We start from the raw sequence: 23,149 nt of genomic DNA on the forward strand, positions 1-23,149 counted from the left end.
AGAGAAAGTAAGAGGGGACAGAGGGAATGGATTTCTTCAAGAGTGGGTAGCATGGAAGTCTGAAGCGTTTGATCCTATATCTTAAAGGCTCCAGAGGTCTACTGTAGCTTTCTAATAAGCTCTTTGAAGACCACCTTCACAGTGTCGCCTTTCAGAAGAGGGGCTTATTGCAGCTTTGCCACAAAGAGAGAAATATCCCTTTCAGGCATTCCCAGGTCACAACAACACTAAGAGCTCCGATGTAAGTTCGTTCTTTATTCTTATACCTGCAAGCTCCATTACGTGAGCTTTTTTTAGCTGGAAGAACATGTTTTGCTGCAGGCAGACAGAGTGTTGCGTCTCTCAGCAAAGCAGATGTTTTCTTCTATCTTCATCCCCTTTCCACTGAGGAAGTGGTTTGTCTGTTGGTCAGCAGGATTACAGAAACACTTTTGGTTTTTGGTTCTGAATTCAACATTCTTTTGATAAACTATTATATGTAATTTTTTGCATATTTTCGCCATTATTTTTTTCTGATATTTTCACCATACTTTACTATTTTGTTTGTTGATTGATTTGTACTAACCATTTTGTATTTATTTTCATTAATTCATTTCAGATTACCGATTTTCCAAAAACTACACTATGTTGTTTTTTTGCAAATCTTCGACATTCTCTTTTTCAATTTTGTGTGTGTTTGTGTGTATATGTTATTGTTTGTGTGTGAGAGTGTGTGTGTGGTAGTGCGTGTGGGAGTTTGTGTGTGAGTGTGTGTATGTGTCTGTGTGTAGTTGCATGTGTCTATGTGTAGGGGTGTGTGTGTGGTCTGGAACATCTGATTCCCATATAGGGAAATGTAGTGAGGAAATCAGTTCAACCATTGCACAAAACAAAATCAGTGGCAAGAACATCCATCCATCCATCTTCTCCCGCTTATCCGTGGTCGGGTCGCGGGGGTAGCAGTTCCAGCAGAGAGACCCAAACTTTCTTTTCCCTGGCGACATCAACCAGCTCTGACTGGGGGATCCCAAGGCGCTCCCAGGCCAGCGAAGAGATATAATCCCTCCACCTGGTCCTAGGTCTACCCCTTGGTCTCTTCCCAGCTGGACGTGCCTGGAACACCTCCCTAGGGAGGCGCCCAGGTGGCATCCTAACTAGGTGCCCGAACCACCTCAACTGGCTCCTTTCGACGCGAAGGAGGAGCGGCTCAACTCCGAGTCCATCCCGGATGACTGAACTTCTCACCTTATCCCTAAGGGAGACACCAGCCACCCTGCGGAGAAAACCCATCTCGACCGCTTGTATCCGCGATCTCGTTCTTTCGGTCATGACCCTTCATGACCATAGGTGAGGGTAGGAACGAAAATGGCCCGGTAGACAGAGAGCTTTGCCTTCTGGCTCAGCTCTCTTTTCGTCACAACGGTGCGGTAAAGCGACTGCAGTACCGCTCCCGCTGCTCTGATTCTCCGGCCCATCTCACGCTCCATTGTTCCCTCACTCGAGATACTTGAACTCCTTCACTTGGGGTAAGGACTCATTCCCTACTTGGAGTGGACAGTCAATCGGTTTCCTGCTGAGAACAGGTGGCATGAACAGAAGTAGCTTATTTGTGCATATGCACAGAACACATCAGGTTAATGTTACGGATTGGTTAGTGACGATGATTCAGTGCTGCGCTGCAGGGATCCCGTTTATCGCTGCTTAATTATCATAGTTTTTGTAGCACTCCTTCAATTAGGATACAAATCTTGCTCGAACCAAAGCAACAAAAAGAAAACAGTTCTTCTTTGTGTTCCCACACAACAAACTAGCACAAACAAAGTAAATCAGAAGTAAAGTAACTTTTTCTTAAGTGCAGTAGTGCCAACTCTGCAGGATTAAATGTAAAGAAAAACACGTCTTTTCCACAAACTTTTGATTCATCAGCGAATCACGTAGCAGAGCATCAGGTGTGGAAGGAGCGCCGTGTTCAGGATCCTCTTCACTGAGATCCTTTCAAGACCCTGACAGAAGTTTTTTTTGTATTTCACGGCTCAGCAGTCCTCGATATGTGATGCATGAAAATGAATCTTTCCTGACATCACTCTTGTAGGGTGTGGCGTTTGCAGGTCTATCGAACCTCTGTACTTTTGTTAGAATGAGAAATGGGATAAATAATCTGCTTGAAATGGAAGTGCCTTCCCGCAGCGTGTGTAGATAATAGGAATGAAACAAACTGACCTTTGCTTCTGATGCAACTTTACCGCTAGTTAAGACGAACCGCCAAGCATGAGACTGCCTGGCTCTGTGTTTGACAAAAAGGGGTTTGAATTAAGGATGAATGTGAACTCTTTCACAAGCCGCTGTCATTCGGTGGAAAGAGCAGTGATTTTCTCTTGGAGTGTGAGGCAGTTACAACAACAGTGATTGTTGTTTTTGCCAAGAAAGGCAATTACCAGATTGTTACGGCTTTGTAACACTCAGCTTCTTTTATTTCGAGCCACATTTGACAGGTATTTAGGCTGAACCTGATCTACAACATTGTACTTTGCTTGTTGCTCGTGTTTGACATTTATAGAGGCATTTTAGAAATGATTCTATTATGATGTTTGGTGTCACATCTGCTGCTTGCTAATTAGTCTTTTGTCAAATAACAGTTGGAGTTGATTTAATTGTGTGTGTAGAAGTGTTGGTGTGGACCCCGGTTGGTTCAATTATCTCCTGGGGAAGCAGTCGGATGTAATACAGTTTTGATACTTTCTGTAAATTAGCTGCTGCAACGTTATTACCTTTTATCTTTCTGTGGCCATGATGTGTGTTCATGCATGTGGGGATGCAGTACAGGCAGACTCATTTTCACAGTACTTAATATACAGGCAACGGCAAATCATTCACAATGTTCTAACACCTAGTGCTCTGTTGTTGTATAACATTAGCTTTTATGTGCACTAGGCCTGCACAGTTAATTACATTGTTTATTGAAATCGTAATATAAGTGAGAAAAGTGCAAAATGTGAAACACACACACACACACACACACACACACACACACACACACACACACACACACACACACACACACACACACACACACACACACACACACACACACACACACACACACACACACACACTACATTTCAGACCTAACCTACATATTCACGAAGACATGCATTTTTATAGAGAGTTGCCAGAGCTAAGAGGTTGCCAGGTTGGCCGGTGCCTTGCTCAAGGACACCTCGGTAGTACGCGGAGGTGAGCTGGCTCCTCTCCAGCTACCAGTCTGTATTGTTTGGTCCGATCAGGGCTTGAACCAGCAACCCTTCAGTTCCCAAGCCAGAAGAAAAGGGTCATTTTTTCAAAGATTTATTTTTTATTTTTTAAGCTTGTACTGCCGGGATAAGGACCATGATCATGACTTTAACTTTGATTATTTCTATGTATATTTTGTAATGATAATGCGAATAACATTTAAAAAATGAAGTGAATCATACAATTGCAATATCAGTCAAACTATTAGCAATTGTTTTAAACTTGGCATTACTGCTTTATTTTATTGCTATCTTACTATATTTGTATTACAGTGTTCTTAATATAGTTCGCTATCTGTGTACTTTTTTAAATGTTTTGTTTTATATTTTTTTGTATGCACCATGACATCAAGGCAAGGCAAGGCAAGGCAAGGCAAGGCAAGTTTATTTATATAGCACTTTTCAACACAAGGCAATTCAAAGTGCTTTACAAAAAATGAAAGATATTAAGAAAATGGCATTTAAAATCAGTCATTAAAAAGAAAAGCTAATAAAATAAACAGTAAAAGAAAAAATACATGGATAAAAGTTTCAGTGCAGTTTAAGATATGAATAGTTCAATTAAAAGCAGCGACAAAAAGAAAAGTCTTCAGCCTGGATTTAAAAGTAGTCAGAGTTGCAGCGGACCTGCAGGTTTCTGGGAGTTTGTTCCAGATATTTGGAGCATAATAACTGAACGCTGCTTCTCCATGTTTAGTTCTGACTCTGGGGACAGAAAGCTGACCAGTCCCTGAAGACCTCAGAGATCTGGATGGTTCATAATTTAGCAGGAGGTCAGAAATGTATTTTGGGCCTAAACCATTCAGTGCTTTATAAACCAGCAGCAGTATTTTGAAATCTATTCTTTGACACACAGGAAGCCAGTGTAAAGACTTCAGAACAGGAGTGATGTGATCCACTTTCTTAGTGTTAGTGAGGACTCGAGCAGCAGCGTTCTGAATCAGCTGCAGCTTCCTAATAGATTTTTTAGTGAGACCTGTGAAGACACCATTGCAGTAGTCGAGTCTACTGAAGATAAAAGCATGGACAAGTTTTTCCAAATCCTGCTGTGACATCAGTCTTTTAATCCTAGATATGTTCTTTAGGTGATAGTAGGCTGATTTAGTAACTGTTTTAATGTGACTGTTGAAACTCAGGTCAGAGTCCATGACTACACCTAGATTTCTGGCTTTATCTGTTGTTTTGAACATTGCACACTGAAGCTCAGCGCTAACTTTTATACGTTCTGCCTTGGCTCCAAAAACCATTACCTCAGTTTTATCTTTGTCAAGTCAATTCCTCGTACGGGTGAACCTACCCGGCAATAAACCCGTTTTTGATTCTGATTCTGCGCACATGTTATGCTGGTTGATTTCAGCCTGTTTTAGAGCATATGTGTTGTTGCCAACTATGAGCTGCCAACTGGGTCAGGAAGTTCACTTTCAGCCTCGGTTGAGGTAGCATTTCATATTCTTGTTGCTTATTTTGCATTCATGCATGAATTTCTGAAAACAGGAAATATGTTTATGCAAATCATCATCATATTTTTATGGTTCTGCCAAATATAAGCAGTGAGAATTAAAGAGAATACAATTGAACTCCCGTGACACTTCTGTGTGTTTGTGGGTGAAATGAGGAGAGGCTGTCTTATTTTAATATTAGCAAACCCTGAGCTCTGTGTCTGAGTCAGCCTTTCATCACTTTTTCCAGGTGGGCTTGTTTCAAAGTTAAATTCTAAAGCTGTGGAAAATCAATAAACATAAGGCTGCAGTTTAAAGGTGGGAAAGCGGCACGAGATACACTTTTTGTTATATTCCATTTTGTTAACATCCCGATAGCAATGAATATCTTAAGTGCTTTGACAAAAAATCCATTAAAAAAAGTCATCTGTGGAAGCCGTAGCGCTGTAAAAAGCACGACCAATCATCTGAGCCGGCCCGGCTAAAGTAACTGGATGGCCTACCTGCCTGTCAGCCTTCCATCTGTGCACAAACTTATCTCATGCCCTCATTGGTCATGTGCGCGTTCGTGTGTGTTGGAGGAGGGGCTCTGTGAGGAAGTGGCAGATTTTTTCCGGCTGTTTATTTTCAAAATCTAGCGCACTCGAGCTGGTTTCTCCATTCTTACCTACCCCACCTTAAATTAAAAGCAGCACCATGCTTTTAACTAAACCTGTAAGTCTAGTGTGCATACTGTGGAAAAGGTGAGATGCTAAGAAAGAGACGGATTAAGGTTTCATTAAAGCTGCAGAGAATGCTCCACATTTTTTTTTTTTATAAAGTGCAACTACTGCAGTCTCCACTTTTCCCAGCTGTCAGGTGCAATAAGGCTGGAGGATACAGCAGACCTTCTACAGCTGACATTTGATCTTTTCCCACAGTGACAGAGGTTTTCTACTCTAATAGCTCTGGATCTGACAGCTCCTGACATGCAAAAAAGGAGCGGGAAACTCTATCTCAATCAGCCTTTTCTGTAATGAATAATATGGGAAATAGGAGGGAGAGGACATGTGTGACTGTGAGTGCAAAGCAGAGAGAATACATTTATCCTGGTGGGATGGAGGAGTCTGACCCCCGATGACCCTCGCTGTAAAGCTAGCCAGCTTTTAGCTTTTAGAGATGACAGGATTTATTTATGTGGCTCTCAATAAATAAATCCACAGGGAGGAGAAACATATGAATAAATATATAGACACTGTCCATCTTTCTGAGCTCATCGTCAAATAAAATGTTATTTGAGATGTTGTATAGTTTCACTGGATAGTGTATAATATTGCCTCGGATACAAAATAATTCAATTATAGAAAACAAAAAGGCGCCTCGACAAGATTTACAATTTTACTAGATATTTTTTTGATACTATCAAAGTTGGTCCTTTCACTTTTTTGCAAAGAAGGTGATACTTGGCGCGGGAACTAAATAGCTTTTTCTTGCCACTATTAATTTGTACATTTGGCAGTTTTGCATCCATGATGCTTAGGTGTATATGTTGTGTGTCGCTGCCAGGCAAATGCGAAGTTATTCATAGTGAGTAGGTATTCAGGTTTTTTTCTGAACAAATTAAATAATGTTATCCACCTTCCACTTAAGTTATAAGACATACTTTGTGCAGATAACACACAACATCTGAATATGTGAGTTGCCGGTAGAGTAATCCCAGTGTTGTGAAAGTCTCCTTCTGAGATACTGATTAACAATCGTCAAACTGCACGAGTGCCACGGTGGAGAGATGCACTGCCATTCTTTAATTATTGTGATTTTGTGTGTGCCTGCTCTCTTTAAATCAATCAAGTGTTGCTATTGAAACATCAAAATCACAGCCTCCATGTGAAGGACTTACCGAATGTGATGAAAGAAATTAAGTCTGTTGTGTGTTGTGTCAAATCCGCCAGAAGCTAGATGGACAGACGGATAACGAGCACCCTGACCTGTCACTGTTTGACTCTTGTATGCAAGCAGATGTTCTCTAGGGAACCTTTGAAGCTTAACAAACCACTCATCTGTCAGTCATGTAAAACGCTTTAGCTGCAGTGGCTCAGTAAAACAGAGTGATGCCTTAAAAGCGTGATCAGCAGACAGAACAGGTTAGAATTCATCAGGATAACAAGACAAAAAGGCTCACATTATCACAAAGATTGAACCTTCACTACCTGACCAAATTCCCTCCTTTTGGAAAAACTAAAACTGGTGTAACTTTTTGAAACCATGGTTAAAACAAAAGGTTTTTTCTGTGAAGATCTTTTTGTTGTTGTCCCTGGTAGGGAGAGTGTGTAGCGTTCCGATTTCAGTTAGAACTACCTTTACATGCTAAGTACTCAGTCAGCCATTTCCCACTCATTCCTTCCAGTTGGCTAAAGTTACTCATGCTTTTGCTTTCCAGCTATTTGGACCTGAACCTGAGCCTGATCTGTTCCTGTTTTCCCTTGTTACCTGTTTCTGGACTTTGGCCAGTTCTTGACCTGCTTACCAGAGTGCTCTCAGAATGTTCTCACCTGCTAGAACTGGCTTCTAGGTTTAGACTCTTGCCTGCTTCATGATTTGTCTACCTGTCTGCTTGTAAGCCTTCACTGTGTCGATACATCTTTTCAGTTTGGACTTTCCGCTTTTGGATCCTGACATTGACTCTACCAAAATGTAGGAGCAGGTGTGATGGTGTGGGGATCAGCTTATTGGGAATATCAGGGTCTGAAAAAACAAATAAAAGTGGTAAAAGGCTGTGGCCATGACATAGCAAAAACAACCTAAAAGTAGTAAAGGAAAATGGCTGATGTGAGGTTGAAGCACTGCATTGGGATAAGTGTTAAATAAGAGGTACAATTGTGAATGAGGGTCATTATATCTCGCTTTCAGCCGTTTTCATAATTAATTTACACTCTTGATTCTGGTCAGCGATCTTCTGTTATGATTTTAGCAGCCTGTTAAAGTCAATCAATCAATCAATCAATCAATCAATCAATCAATCAATCAATCAATCAATCAATCAATCAATCAATCAATCAATCAATCAATCAATCAATCAATCAATCAATGTTTATTTATATAGCCCAATATCACAAATGTTACATTTGTCTCAGTGGTCTTCACAGTTTGTACAGAATATCAGTTTGACAATACAGCACCCTCTGTCCTTAGACCCTCACATCGTACAAGGAAAAACTTCCAGAGAAAACCCACAGTTTAAAGGGAAAAATGGGAGAAACCTCAGGGAGAGCAACAGAGGAGGGATCCCTCTCCCAGGACGGACAGACGTGCAATAGATGCTGTGTGTAAATTGAAAAGATAATACATTTGCAACATAGGTAGTCCAAATGTTTGGAAATGCATGTGTGTATAATAGGAAGATGAATCCACGAGGATATCCATCCAGGACCTATGATCCAGGACCACAGCCACGACTCAAGATCCAGGGCTCGCGATCCAGGACACAGGACCGCAGGATCATCCATGACTCCGGATCCTGGCGTATATAGACACCAAAAAGAAAGAAATTTGGGGAAGCTGGGTTATTCGGAACATGAGAGTACACAGGTATAGACAGAGAGAAGGAAGAAGTAAGATGTCCCCCGACAAACTAAGCCTATATCAGCAAAACTAGGGGCTGAATCTAATCAGCCCTAACTATAAGCTTTATCAAAAAGGAAGGTCTTAAGCGCACTCTTAAAAACGGATAGGGTGTCTGCCGCCCGAACACAAACTGGAAGCTGATTCCACAAATGTGGAGCTTGATAAGAAAAGGCTCTGGCTCCCATTGTACTTTTAGAGACTCTAGGAACAACCAACAACCCTGCATTCTTGGAACGCAATGCCCTAGTAGGACAGTAGGGTATAATGAGTTCTTTAAGGTAAGATGGCGCCTGCCCATTAAGGGCTTTGTAGGCGAGAAGAAGAATTTTAAATTCTATCCTGTGTTCTATAGGGAGCCAGTGTAAGGCAGCCAGAACAGGAGTAATGTGGTCCCTTTTCCTAACTCTGCTGTACACGAGCTGCAGCATTTTGAATCAGCTGAAGCGACTTGACTGACTTCTTGGTACACCCTGATAATAAGGAGTTACAATAATCCAGCCTTGAAGTAACAAATGCATGGACTTAAAGTGTGTTTCTGTGTTACAATGCATGTATCCAGTGAGTCTCTTAAAAGGCAGTTGTGTATTGGTTGTCCAGTGTTTCACAGTACACACAGCAGGCTACAGTACAAATGGCTATCTAATTGGAATTTGTTCATAGTATTGATTGTGATGTGGCACTTCCGAAATTGAGTCGTTAACGGAGATTAGCTGCTGCTAAATCGACCCTTTATTAGGGGCTGAGGGATGAGGAATGACACAGAGGAGGCTGTACATTAGCACATAGACCATCAGGTCCCGCTGCTACACTGTCTACCATCCGCACTGTGCATCGGGGAAACCACATTAGCCAATGTTTCCCAAGAGGCAGCACAAAGCCAGAGCGAAAAGCCGTCTGATGAACAGTTGATTGCAAACATATATAAGGCTCGGTTTTATAAACAAACTGTGTAGGAAGGGAGCTGGGTCTCCGTAATGGGGATTTATGAGTGCAATGTTTGCAAGAAGCATTACTGAGAAGAAGGTCTTCCCACACTTTAACCCAGAGGCTTTAGATTTAGTACAGCATGAACACCAGAGCAGATATAAGATCCTCTGAGTTTAGCAAAAGCCAGTGTCCACAGAAATAGATGTAGAGAATAATGGGAAAATAACAGTAAAACTTTGGTCATACTGTTACATGCAACAGGTGTCAGAAAAGTTATAGGCAGCAATGATCAGTTTGTCTGTGCATGGACATATTCCAGCTTTAAACAGCGACGCTGGTAATCGAAAATGTTTCACCTTGTGAGTCTGTGTGTGTGAGTCTTTCAAGTCCGACTAATTTACATCTCTCCGGTCATCATATCCAGTGAAAATAATTGTTGATATTGTTCGGACATTATCTGAAATAGCCCAACATTGCTTTAAGGGGCCCATTATGCAAATGTTCTGGTTTCATATTTGTATTTGGTGGCCCTACTGTGACAGGTTTACCTGCTTTAATGTTCAAAAATGTCTTTATTTTTCTCATACTGCACCTCTTTTCACCCTCTGTCTGAAACCAGAGACATGTCTGCTCTGATTGGTTAGCCGGCTCTGTTGTGGTTGGTCAACCGCTTAGAGATGTCTCACCCCTTAGCCTATTAGGTACATTGTGTTGAAGCGCTAGCCAATAGATGCCCGAGTGTAACATAGTAACGTCTATCCCTGACGATGTTAGGGAACTAAACAAAGGAGTCCATTGGAGGCGTTTCAGACGTGTTTGACTGAAATAAAAATAAAAGTTGAGTTGGAAGAGGGGCGTGGTCTGAACATAGGGCATCTTTGAACCCCTGCTTGATGCCACTGGCCTGATTTGGCATTGCAGGTATGAAGTTTAAACATAAATGCTTAATTTAAAGATGATTGTGTCGTAGTGGGGAAGCAACCATTCCCCCACTTTAAACCCCAGGCCCAATTTAACACAGTATCCGTAACACGGTTTCTAGTAATACCCTGCAGTGCTTTACTCCTTCCTAAATCTCATCTATTTTCCTATCCTGTGTCATTCTTTTTTTAAATGCATTGTTTTACGGCTGCTCTAAAGCCTTGAATCTGAATGGGAATAATTTATTATGTCTGTCTGTGGATGGAAAAAAAGTTGCCTAAGTGCTGAATTATTCAAAGCCAGACGTCTTAAGGCCGTTTTAAATGAAGATATTCTAGAAATGACTTTACCATTGCTAAACAATAGAAGAGAATATGTAGGCTTACAAGCAATAAAGGGAAGAGATTCAGGACTTTGAATGCTGCATGTTTCTGATGCCGAGCATTTCTCTTCCTTTTTTCAGACCTCCACAACACACATACATACACAGTATCTACACACATGCGCACAGACCAATGTTAGTGGGTGGTTCTTATTTTATTTACTGGTGATGTAATACAATTTATTTTCAGAGAAAGGTGACTCTTGCTTGGGAAGTGATAAATGAACCCTGACAGGAGAAGTGAGTCTGCACACATTGCAGTTTCTAAAGCCTAATGCAATTGATGAAGGAACACAGAGGGGTGAGGCTGTATTTTCTACTCACAGTCTCCAAGAACAACCTCAGGCTGTTACGGGTTTAGTAAGTTTCTCTCAAACCACAAATAATTCACTCCCAAGTCCCAAATGTGGCATTATTCGTCATGATTGTTGGATTTATTTGAATCAAAAACAACTCTTTGCTGCTGAGAATAGTGTTTTCTTAGGCGCACATGGAATCACATGTTATTTTGAGCTGTTGCAATAATTACGTTTGGATTGAGCGCGGAGCTTAATGGGATCTAAGAAACATCACGGGGTCGGGACCTCGCCTCGCGAGCGATGCAGTCTGGAGACCTGCTTTGACCTCATTGTCTGTAGCTGCAGGCTCATTAATTGACTAGGTGTTCGCTAAACGCCATCGTCCTGGTTTACCGCCTGTCAGGTCGTTAATAATTTGAGTCGAGAAGGAAGACAAAACCAATACTGTCAGACTAATTTGCCCGTTCCTATGTTTTGCTGGAAAGCTGGCTCCTGGCGAGCTGCTGTTTTACTAACGAAGGACAAAATAGAAACTAGACCGAAGCTTTAGAGTAAACCTTGAAATGGAAAGTAAAATAAATGAATTTTAAAATATTACCATGAGGGGTCTGTGCTACATTGGTGATTTAAAATCCTGACACGCTTAAAAAAACACAATCTATTTTAGATAAAGCAGTTTGTTTGGTTCCTGTGACCTTGTTTTCTACATTATGTAACACAAAATATTGTTTTATAAAATGTCATCTGTATATTTTCCAATGTATCTTACTTTCTCCTTATCCTTACCTTGTCCGATCGTTATTTGATCCATATTTGTTTCACACTGTCTGTCTTTGTGTTTTTCAGTGCTCGGTGGGCAAGAGTCTCGCGGTGTGCTGAGGAAGATCAGTGACATGCTGGAGGTCATTATGAAGAGGATGGATGCTCTGTCTAAAGTGGGCAACTCCACAGACGCCCACCGGCTGGATGAGCTCAGCTCGGCCCTGGACAGGTACAGCGTCTCCCTTTCTAAAGCCTCTTTTGTTTCCTGTTGTGTTTTTGTTTCCTGCTGCCAGTAGAGTTGACGGTTACCTGAACGTTTCTGAGGAGTGCTGCACAAACATTAGGAAATTGCAGTAGACTGCTCTCCAGCTTTTATTTATATCACAATCAATAATTCATCTCACCGTTGCCAAAAGAGAACTTTTCAAAAATGGGAAATAGAGTAATGGAGTGAGGATGGAGTGCTTTGTTGATGAAATATCTGTAATATCAGATTGCGCCCCAGGCCCTACTCAAGGGGGTCACTGTGTACAATTCCTACAAAATTGTTAAAGGTGATGCTTTAAAATTCATCCTTAAACAACTGATCATAAAACAATGTGAACACAATGTGCCTTTTGTAGCTATTCAGGAGTTTTGAAATGATATGATCTTTATCATCACTACAAAGAGCATAATAGAGCCTCTTTAAAAAAAAAAAATGCAATGAATAAATGTATGTTTTAAGAATGGTTGTATGTCACATCAAAGAGATTGCCAGCCACCCTGTCTCCTATAACATTTCATTTTCAATGTTCTGATTCAAATGCACTTCCCGTTCAGGATGTGGTCAAGGTAGTGTTGTCAGTAGTGGTGGAAATATGCTTTTAAGTCGGTCAAGGTTAAACTTGAGGTGGTCTGCAGAACATCCTGTTCAGTTTTCCAGCTGTTTGCCAGAGCAGAATTTCATAAGCAGGGTAAAGGTAAGATAAAAACATGACGGCTGAGGAGGACTCGGGAGAGACAGTGTGAGGAAAGTATTGAGCCCTGGGGCATCTCAGTGGATCAGGTCCATGTTAAGAAAACACCTCACACTGCGGAAACTGTGTGTTGAAGAGGATGATATGTGTTAGAGCCCCATCCCTGCTCCCAGGGTAGCTGGAGAAAATGAAAGAGACGTGTGAAGCGTATATATATAAGAAATAAATAAGGTAGAGCAGGGTTCTTGCTGGACAAGTTGAAGCTGCCTACTTTGAGTTGTGTGTATGTGTGTGTGTGCTCTGCCGTCGCCATAGAAACAGACCTTTCCATATGCCTGCACCTGCTCAGGGTTTGAGGAGAGGAAGCTCCTGTTTTCTGCCTTTGCCGTTGTTACGGTCTCTGCCTTCTATCTGCTCGTTAATCTGTCTGTGAGTGTTTTCAGCTGTGTGTGTTATATGTAAATGAGCTGTGCGGTTGCCCTCACGTCATTGGCTGCCATCTCCTGGTCCGCCCCGAAGATTGTGATTGGAGCACCCCGGCCCGACGCACTCCAATCCATGCGCACATTCAGCGTGCACCTTCTGGAGACGACTACAAAGCCAGTGGACTGTGATCACTCTGGAGGCTCTGTTGTGTGAACAGACGCCTCTCGCTAGTTGCTCTTCGTTCATGTATAAATCTATTAGCAGTGGCTAACTTGTGTGGTCTGTGTTTGGTAGTGTTGATATGATTAGATGTGACCAGAGTATCTTAGCCTTTACGTTGATCGTAGTTAGTTAGCTTAGCTGTGTTTTCTTACAGCCTCCTTTTCATTAGTTTGTACCACTGCGATAGTGAGGGTTATTTTGTTTAGTTATGTATATTCCTTTGTATTTAAGTAGGCTCACTTATTAGAGTCCTCCCTTTGTTTGGTTGTGGCCACTTTAAACTTGCACCCTTGTGGCCACTTTTGTTTGTTATTTAAACCGGTGCCTTTGTGGCCTTTTGTTTGTTCCAGGCTGCGTGCCTTCCATTTTGTTCTACCTGTTATACATTAAAACCATTTATAATTATTACCAATTCCAACTGGTGTATGTTGCTTTCCTCTTCCCCTAGTTGGGATGTAACAGCTGTTCATTCCCTCTGGACATCACCTCCCCCCCACAGTGAGGGAAATATCTGTTTTTGAAAGCCAGTCAATAGAGCTTTCACTGAGTAATGTGCAATTAGTACCTCTGGTAATATATGTCAAAACTAAGGCTGTCAATAGATGAAAAATATTGAATTGCGATTATTGCATGCCTGTCCAAAGTTAACTTGTGAATAATCCCAAATTAATTGGACCAATTTTTGTATATTTTCTTAAAGTACTTGAAAGGATTTTTGATACTCTCATCAACATGGGAGTGGACGAATATGCTTACTAAAAATCCATAAAAGACAAATTCAAGTGAATTGGCCTGCAAGCTGTAGCCACCAATGTAGCTATTGCTGTTGAGAGTTTGTTGAGTGTGGAGTTGTCTTTGCATCTCTGTTGCAAACTATCCAGCCTGGTGTGCCTTTGGATCCGGAGCTAACTCCATTCACATCGACAGTAAATGCATATAAAATTTACAATGTTACTTCTTCATTGCTTTCTGATTTCCAAAACGATGGCGTGGGTCGTAATCATAGGGTGCCAGGTTCGCCTGTCAGAAAAATCTGTGGCATTAGAGGAATTTTCTATATCGGTAATTTGAAAGCCCTAATAAAAAAAAGGGTATTGTAGTAATATTATAAATGTACAATATGTCTTGCTACTGTGCCACTGCGTCTGACAGCAAATGATGGACAATGACAGAAAATGTGTGACGCCTCACCTGACCTGCAGTTTTAAAAGCCTTGTGGGAGTTATGTATGGTCCACTAGCCAAAATACTGCATACATTTTCTTTTTAAATGCACTTTTATATAGCACAGAACATTTGTATTTTTCTCAACAATGAGCTCTGTGGATAAACCCTCTGTCATATAGTTTTAACAATCATTTAATTGGCCTCTCAGGGACTAAACTAGAAAATGTTACAGTCACAAAGGCCAAATGGTTTTAAAACTTGCTTATCATTTAAAACCATTCTGATACATCTTGGCTTTATATTTTATCTCACTCAGATGATTAACAAACTCTGCATGACTCAAGGTCAGAGGTTGACCCTGGAGGTTAGTGTGAGATCTTAAGCCAGGAAAAACTCTGCACAACTGGTGTATCGTTAAAAAAGTAATTGGGTTGTCCTCCTGCTCCTCAACAGCTGATAGGGTCAGAGTCCCTGCAGTGAAAATATGGGGGGTTCAGAGTGAGACCATAAATGTCTGTCTACACAAGTGAAAGCTTCTGTGTGTGTGTGTGTGTGTGTGTGTGTGTGTGTGTGTGTGTGTGTGTGTGTGTGTGTGTGTGTGTGTGTGTGTGTGTGTGTGTGTGTGTGTGTGTGGTGTGTGTGTGTGTGTGTGTGTGTGTGTGTGTGTGTGTGTGTGTGTGTGTGTGTGTGTGTGTGTGTGTGTGTGTGTGTGTGTGTGTGTGTGTGTGTGTGTGTGTGTGTGTGTGTGTGTGTGTGTGTGTGTGTGTGTGTGTGTGTGTGTGTGTGTGTGTGTGTGTGTGTGTGTGTGTGTGTGTGTGTGTGTGTGTGTGTGTGTGTGTGTGTGTGTGTGTGTGTGTGTGTGTGTGTGTGTGTGTGTGTGTGTGTGTGTGTGTGTGTGTGTGTGTGTGTGTGTGTGTGTGTGTGTGTGTACACTTTAGTGTAATGTATGTCAGTGTGTCTGTATAATTGGCAATTAATTTGAGCTGACCTGCTTGTGTAAAGTATAAAAGAGAAGGTTTGGCTACCACTTGCCTCCTGGGAACCATATGGAAAAATGAAATTTGGGGATTTTAAATAAGCTATGCATATAAGCACAGTGAGATTGCTTTTTGTGTGTGTGTGACACACACACATACACATACACACACACACACACACACACACACACACACACACACACACACACACACACACGCAGCCCCGAAGTAAGCAGTGTTTTAGTGCTCGATCTGGCTCCAAACCACTGTTCCTTTGGACTTTCACAGTAGAAAGCTTTCCACCTTAGACAGTAGAAGACTTTATTTGTTCCCAAGGGTGCAATTTGTAGAGCGGCGTTGGTTCCATTAGTTTGTGTTAGTTTCACGAGTTTCCATGTTCAGAGACCTTTAATGAGCAATGTAAATCCCAGAAATACTACGAGATAACAAGAAAGCTCATTCAAATAATTCATTTATGTGGTTTTTTCTTCTTCATGTAGAACAGGGCAATGATGCAGTACTTCCATCTACAGAATGCCTTTTGGTGTATTATCGTCATCGTTAAAGCCATGTGCAAAAGGTTGACGTTAAAATTCTCTTTTTTCTTCAGCTGCAGAAAGTCAGATGTTAAGCAGAAGGTCTGAATGTGTGTTAAGTCGTGTAAGAACAAGTTTAATGAGATCCACCAGTAACCCAGACATAAAGTATTTTTCTTGTCCAGAATACTCTCTGCAGTATTGAACCATTTACTAAATAATTTATCAAGCAATGTTAATTGAAAACTTCTAGCACTCCTAAGCAACATGGGGCAGGATGATTTTTTTTGAATGATAATTAAAACGATTGTTAGTGTGTATTGTTAGTGGCTAGAGCTCCAAAGATTAGTACATACATGTATTTTAAGATGAGCAGAAAAGTTAAATATAAACTGATATTAAAAGCAAAAAACTACTGTTTATTCAAATGTGAACCTTTTTCTTAAACTCTACTGATACAGTAAAGTTAATAATGGAATATATTTCACTATTTGCTGACACTTTATAGACCAAACAACTCATAAGTGACAAAATAATCTGTAGATGAATTGGTAATGAAAATGGGGCGTTTGGCTTTTGGCACTAGCTTCATTAAGAGTTCTCTGTACGTGCAGTAGATATCTGACAAGGGGATCTGACTTTTAAACACCTTTTGTTGGACACGTACTGTATAGGAGTTGTATTTTATTTCTCTGAGATGTTTCTTAAGAAGGTTACATCATTAATTGACTGAATCCATGAACCATTAATGTAGGTAGTTGCTGTGCATTCCTAGCATCAAAGATAAGCTTTGTTTCACAGAGAGATAACATTTGCTGACACGTCCCATCTCCTCCTCTCTTCTTCTCTGATGTTTGGACCTTGTAGAGCAGATCTTGAAGTATAAGGTGTTGAAATATATTTTGATAACCTTTAGCTGGGGTAAAATAACACTTTAACCAACACTGAGTTCCTGGGCTGAACACATTTTGAGATAATATGCTGGTGCTCTGTTTTCATTAGACGTCGTCTCTTTATAATCTATTTTCCCCCCGTATCTCCTTCTCCGTTGTAAATATTCCTGATTGTTTATCCAGCAGCTTTCAGGCCGCAAAGGTCAAGTGCAGTGAAACGCATTTTGCAAACCACCTAATTGTCTTTTGTTTTCATTTCCCTCAGGAGACCTGCTTTAATATGCAGAGTAACTTTCCTTATCTTAACAAATAAATGATCTGTCAGTGTTTTTAAAAGCGTCTTTTCGATTTCACGCCTCAACTTCAGGGGAATTAGCATTTCTTCCACTTCTTCATGCTCACTCTGAAGTGTGCAAAAACAACAAATACAGCTGGATTGAAAGACAAATAATTATAGTGTCCTCTTTCTTTCGAAGCCGCCTGATTGCAGTTTGAAGAGAATTTAGGACATTACAAGATAGGGCTGCTCGATTATGGCAAAAATCATAATCTCGATTATTTGGATCAATAATTGATATCACGATTATTAAAAACGATTATCCAAAAAAAAAAATCGTTTTATTTCGATTACGTTGTTTTCGTAATCGTTGCAAGCCATAATCGTAATTGCGATTAAAATACGATTAATTGAGCAGCCCTATTACAAGATGGTTGACGCTGGATATTCTCTGTGTTTGTTTGTTCAGGATTCAGCCTGTCGGGCTCGTGGAGCGGATCCAGGCTATAGCCCAGAACATGTCCGACATGGCAGGGAGAGTGGAGCAGATCCTACAGCGCAGCATGGCCGGAAACAAAGGTACGATTAAAAAAACACACCTCAACAAGAGGAATCTTGTAAAAAAAAATGTTTAGCAGACTACTCTAACTAACCAAAACATGCGTATACCTACTGCTGTTTGGTCTGTTTTGGTCATTGTGTCTTTGGATTAACTTCAAAATAGATTAAAAAAGGATATAATGATAATAATTATAATGACTATTATCATAACTATCTTAATTATCATAGTTTATCTAAAAATACGATGATAAATGAAGCTGTCTTGTTATCTGAACATGGACCTGTAGGAATTTTTATTTTTTATTTGTTTTACTTTATTATTTTTATTTTCACCCTGGAAATGGGTATATATGTGATATATATATATATATATATATATATATATATATATATATATATATATATATGTATGACAATTCTATATATACATACATATATATATATATATAATTGTGGTTGTCTGTGTGAGTATTTAATTACGGAATTATCTTTTTCTTCTTTACCCTGCAGCTGGATGACTAACAGGAGGGCTACCTCTGTATGAACGATGCTTTCTGCCCTCCCGCTTCTACTAATTCTGTTTGTTTTTAGGATGTTTAAACTGTCTAATTGTTGAAATAGTAGAATACTAATTTTAAATAAAGGAAAAAAAGATGAATCCCCCACTGTCTATTTCAAATCCATTCAATCTGCACTTTTCCCTGCTGCCCACATAAGCCTGACTGTCAAGCCTGGATCCAGTCTGCACTTGAATGCACCATCTATGTGTTCTTGCTGGTTGATTATAGAACATGACAGATATTATTCACAGCACATTAGCCCTTCGAATAGCAAGCTACTGTGTGTGTCAGGCTGTAGGAGCTCCAGTGCTCCATCGCTGCTGCCCTATCATAACCACACGACTACAGGACGCTTAAATCATGATGACGAATTACGGCCTAGTTAATGGGATCTGGGCCTGTCAGCTTTCTTTATTAGCCTTCACTCCCAATTTCTTTATTGGGCACAGAATAGGAATCCGACAGCGAGTTTAATTCACAATTCAATTCCCCTCCTGTTTCCCGCTACATTGAACTTTATGACTATTGCCCTCACTGTCTCATTAAAATGTATCAGATAATGTGTCTGTTGTCATGATGTCTGCTATCATTTAAGTTAGGCGGATCTGAACCTGGCTATGTTTTGACAGCGGCATGCAATAGCGTTTTTCATCGTGAGACATCTGTTGTTATCGTGGTAATCAGACAGAATGGCTGGCAATTATTTGTCCCTGTTTGTGCTCTTCGATGCTTGGCAGGAGGCTGGCAGAGCAGCTTCAACTTCCCCTTTAATTAGCCTCACTAGTGCCGGGCTTCAAGGAGTAGAAACGAGGGAAACGGAAGGAGAGGAGACGCAGAGACTAAAAGGAAAGATAGAGAGAGAACATCGCAATGAGACGGAAGAAGGATAGAGGATTAGGGAGCAAATAAGAGGGGGAGATTGTCCTTTTTATGAATCATACTAATGCAATCTATCTATAGTAAATCCAGTGAGTGGGTGGGAACAAAGACTTGGCCGTTCAGCCGGGGATGACAAGCTTTTACAGGAGCTTGTTAGCTAGCTCTACTCTCTAATTTGACTCTGTTCATCCCAAAGCCTGCATCGAGCTGTAATGTGAAACGAAAACAGACCAAATGCCAAAGGGAGGCACCGTAAAGGCCTGTTTGATCAATACAAGCCATGGAGGTCCAAGGCTGTCATTAATTCTATGTATTTAACAATATACAGTATGGAGCTGGTTGTTGTAATGCAACATTCAACCATACGTTAAATCTGATATATTGACAGAATTTCTACATAATAACTTATTATATATTATTTGTATTGCACCTTTCATAGTGCTTGACAAAGAGAAGGAAGGATAAATAAAATAAGATAAAATACCATAGTTAATGGAAAAATAATATAACAAATACAAATTAGAATTCAATTAAGAAATTAAAAGAAATGAGTTATACAATATAATTGTGATTTATTATTATTATTAACTTTTGTTTTTTATTTTTTTTTTTACTTCAAAGGAAATCTTTTTATATAATATTTATATTTTTATAGATTTATTAAACTTTTACTAAACAAAAATTAATAAAGAAGATAAGGGAATACAAAGCAGATACTTTTTTAAAATTCCTGATAGATTTAAAAACACCATATATATATATATTCGATGTACCTTGCAAGTATTTCTTTTTTATTTACATTTGTGTGTGCACTTAAAAAAAAACACAACGATGATATTTTTCTCTGATTTGTCCTGCCGTCTGATAGTGTGCTGTCTTTTTCTTTGATAAACAACTTGCACTTTTTCTTCTCTCCAGTCAGGGATGGAACATTAGCACAATGTGGGACTCCTAAAGACCCCCGTTATCCAGACTGTCTCAGCAAGATGGATGTAAGTTTTCATATCTCACTTAAGTCCAAATCGTTTCACAAAAGCAGCGAATAGCCCGTGTCCTTGCCTGGCGCCTCACCTTGGTGCGACATACATTGTGTACAAAAAGTTAAGAGGCTTTTTTGGGGAGAACAGGGTTATCTCAGTGACAAATTGTTCCGAGTCACGGCAAAGAAAAACACAAAATGGAAAAGATATAAACGACATATATAGTTTTATAAACACACTACATATTGTATTTATACCTTACATTGTGTGAATAAAAGCCTTTTAGCATTAGCAACAGCAGAAATGAGCACTTTGTACAATACAAGGCAAGACAAGGCAAGTTTATTTATATAGCACCTTTCAGCACACAGCAATTCAAAGTGCTTTACAAATAGAATAAATACAGCAAAACACATTATAAAATGGCATTTAAAAACAGGCATTAAAAAGCAAAGATAATAAAATAAACACAACAGATATAGAATTCATGAATAAAAGCCATACTGCAGTGTGGATATAAACAACTCACTCAAATGCAGCGGCAAAAATATACGTTTTTAGTCTGGATTTCAAAGTATTAAGAGTTGCAGCGGACCTGCAGGATTCAGGGAGAATACAGGCATAAACAAAACAGTATATCCAAAGTGTTCCTTCTATCAACATTTGGAAATTGGTGAAAAAAACTCAATATTTGAGGACAAAATGTGTGAAAAGAATCTTCCTTCTGTTCAAAACATAGTTAAGAGTAGCTAATGTATAGAAAAGGTGCATATGGTGCATCGTTTACCTTTTAATATCACAATAGTTCGCAAGCAGAAGAAGATTTCTGTCTTATATTGTGTCTTTTAACTTTCTTGCTTTTTCTGTGCTCTGTACTTCCTGCTTTAGTATAACTAACAGTTTCTGCCGTTTAGTTTTTCTCTTTAACAGAAAACAGTCCCTTTCTCCTGGGGGGGAATATGGAGGATCCTTTGGCTCCCTACCTTCTTATGACAGCCATCCAGCCTAATGTTAACAAAACCAGACGTTTCCACTAATAACATGTTCTCTCTGCTTCCTCCTCTTGCATATCCACTCTTTGCAGCCTACAGTGCATGTCAGAAAACGAGTCATCTTAAATAAAATCTGCCCTCTCTCCTTAATCACGTTACCCTGCTGGATGACCTTGTCAGATTGTTTTGCTGACTTACGTTGCAAGACATGAAAACACTCAATTATCTGGAGTACTTGAGCACAGAGTGAGCACAGAGGTTTATTCAGCCAGCTTAACCCAGATATAAATGTAGCTGATGGCTGCATGTACCTTACAGTAAAGGACCAGAGGCATCACATTAAAGATAAATGTGAGAGTGAAAAATAATAACATGAAATTGCCCATTCAGTTTCAAAATTATGAGAGGACACACAGGATGCTTTTAAGGCAATCTCTAGTCAAATATAAATATGTCCGTAAAGTATACTCCTTAGAGACAGAATTGTGTTTGTTTGTCTTCCAGTGGATGCGCGCTCGTTGGACGTCGGACCCTTGCTATGCCTTTTATGGTGTAGACGGCTCCGATTGCTCCTTCCTCGTCTACCTGAGCGAGGTGGAGTGGTTCTGCCCTCCACTAATCTGGAGGAACCAGACTGCTGCACCCACCTTGAAGCCTCTGCCCAAAAAACAGGTAACCATGATAAGGCAAACCGTGGGGTCGGATTGCCCTAAACCTGAATTATTTGTAATGGCCAGCAGGGGGCAACTCCGCTACTTGCAAAACAAATCTATTTGTGTGGAAGTCTATGAAAAACTACTACTTCTCACTTTATTACCTGTTAACCTTTTATATGAATAGTTTGATGTAAATTATGGTCCAACTTAGAATGAAACAATAAAGCAACATATGCTAATGTTTTAGCCACCTGAAAATGTCTCATGTTACTACACTCATGTTAAATGACAAAACAATATTTTAAAAACCCTAGTCACATTACCAATAGGTACCATTGAAGTGACTATGTGATATTTTTTTATACAGTCTATGCACGTAACACAGCATTTCGTACGCACAGTACGCTGAAAGGAAAATATAGTAACAGAGCAACATTTTGACGTATAGGTCAAATAATAACTGCAGTCTAAGTTCCCCAAAAGCACAAGCACCCAGGGACATGGCCCTGTTGTCCAACAATGAGCAAATACCTGTCTCTGCACTAGAGACTGTTGTGTCATGTCCTGTCCGGTGTGAAGAGAAAATCCTGGGGAAAAGATAAAGGTCTTTTTAAATGTTCACCTGAGAGTTCGAAAAGGCCAAGGCCCTGAAACAACTTAGGAGACACATCGTATTTTACATTGTTCACATGCCAACAAAGGTTTAGGCAAGGAATGAGGTATACATCTGAAACTAAACTGCCAAAAATGTTCTTAATCATTTGAGCATTCAAATGACGAAGAAAAACAGAAAGAACAGAATGCTAAAACACCAATGTTTACTGCCTATGTCGATTTTGTAGCTTGACACCGATGCTGCAGAGTGCTTTAAACGTATTCTCCAAGTACCAGCAGAGCATGTATCACTTCATATCCTGATAAATAGCTCCTGGAAGATTCTAAATACCCACTGCGGATCGTCCTCTAGAGGTGCTGCCTGTCACTCCTAGTTTTCTTTGCTTTTCCGCATCATTCCCTTCTTGTTTTCTGCATCAACACATGATGCATTGTCCTTACATTCACTCCTCAAGGTTTATCTCACCATTAGCCCCCCCACCCCTTCAGTCTTTCTCCCCAGAGTAACGTACAGCCGGCACAACGAGCCTTGTTGTGAATTCATTCTGCAGGTCTACCCTCTGCTCTAATTACCAGCCTGTATTCACTGAGACTAATCCCAAGGCCTCCCCTAGGTACTCTGCATTTTGCTGTGGCGCACACCGGGTGCTCCTGAGAGCCATCATTCCCCCGCAGTGTGAGAGTACAGTTCAGCTCTGCACATTGATTTTGTCTCTGAGAGGATCTTGTGTATTTCACAGAGGTATCGGCAGTCGTTTGGGTGCACCAGGTTCTCTTCTTCTGTATATTTGTAAGTACGCTGTGCTCCATGCAGTAACTCCATTGATTAATACCGGTGCGCTGGTGAT

General features: G+C 40.2%; 1 protein-coding gene across 3 annotated transcripts in view; it reads left to right on the forward strand.

The window, feature by feature from the left end:
- The window catches only part of LOC117535395 (alpha-1,6-mannosylglycoprotein 6-beta-N-acetylglucosaminyltransferase B-like), a 114,511-nt gene that overhangs the window by 23,071 nt on the left and 68,291 nt on the right, over positions 1–23,149 (forward strand). For all 3 annotated transcript variants that reach the window (XM_034199843.1, XM_034199841.1, XM_034199842.1), the window contains exons 3-6: positions 11,687–11,831; positions 17,528–17,637; positions 19,977–20,050; positions 21,535–21,702. In XM_034199843.1, coding sequence (XP_034055734.1) covers positions 11,687–11,831; positions 17,528–17,637; positions 19,977–20,050; positions 21,535–21,702 — 497 coding nt within the window. The remainder of the gene's footprint in view (positions 1–11,686; positions 11,832–17,527; positions 17,638–19,976; positions 20,051–21,534; positions 21,703–23,149) is intronic.

Source organism: Gymnodraco acuticeps, unplaced genomic scaffold (assembly GCF_902827175.1).
Source record: "Gymnodraco acuticeps unplaced genomic scaffold, fGymAcu1.1, whole genome shotgun sequence".
NCBI classification, from domain to species: domain Eukaryota; kingdom Metazoa; phylum Chordata; class Actinopteri; order Perciformes; family Bathydraconidae; genus Gymnodraco; species Gymnodraco acuticeps.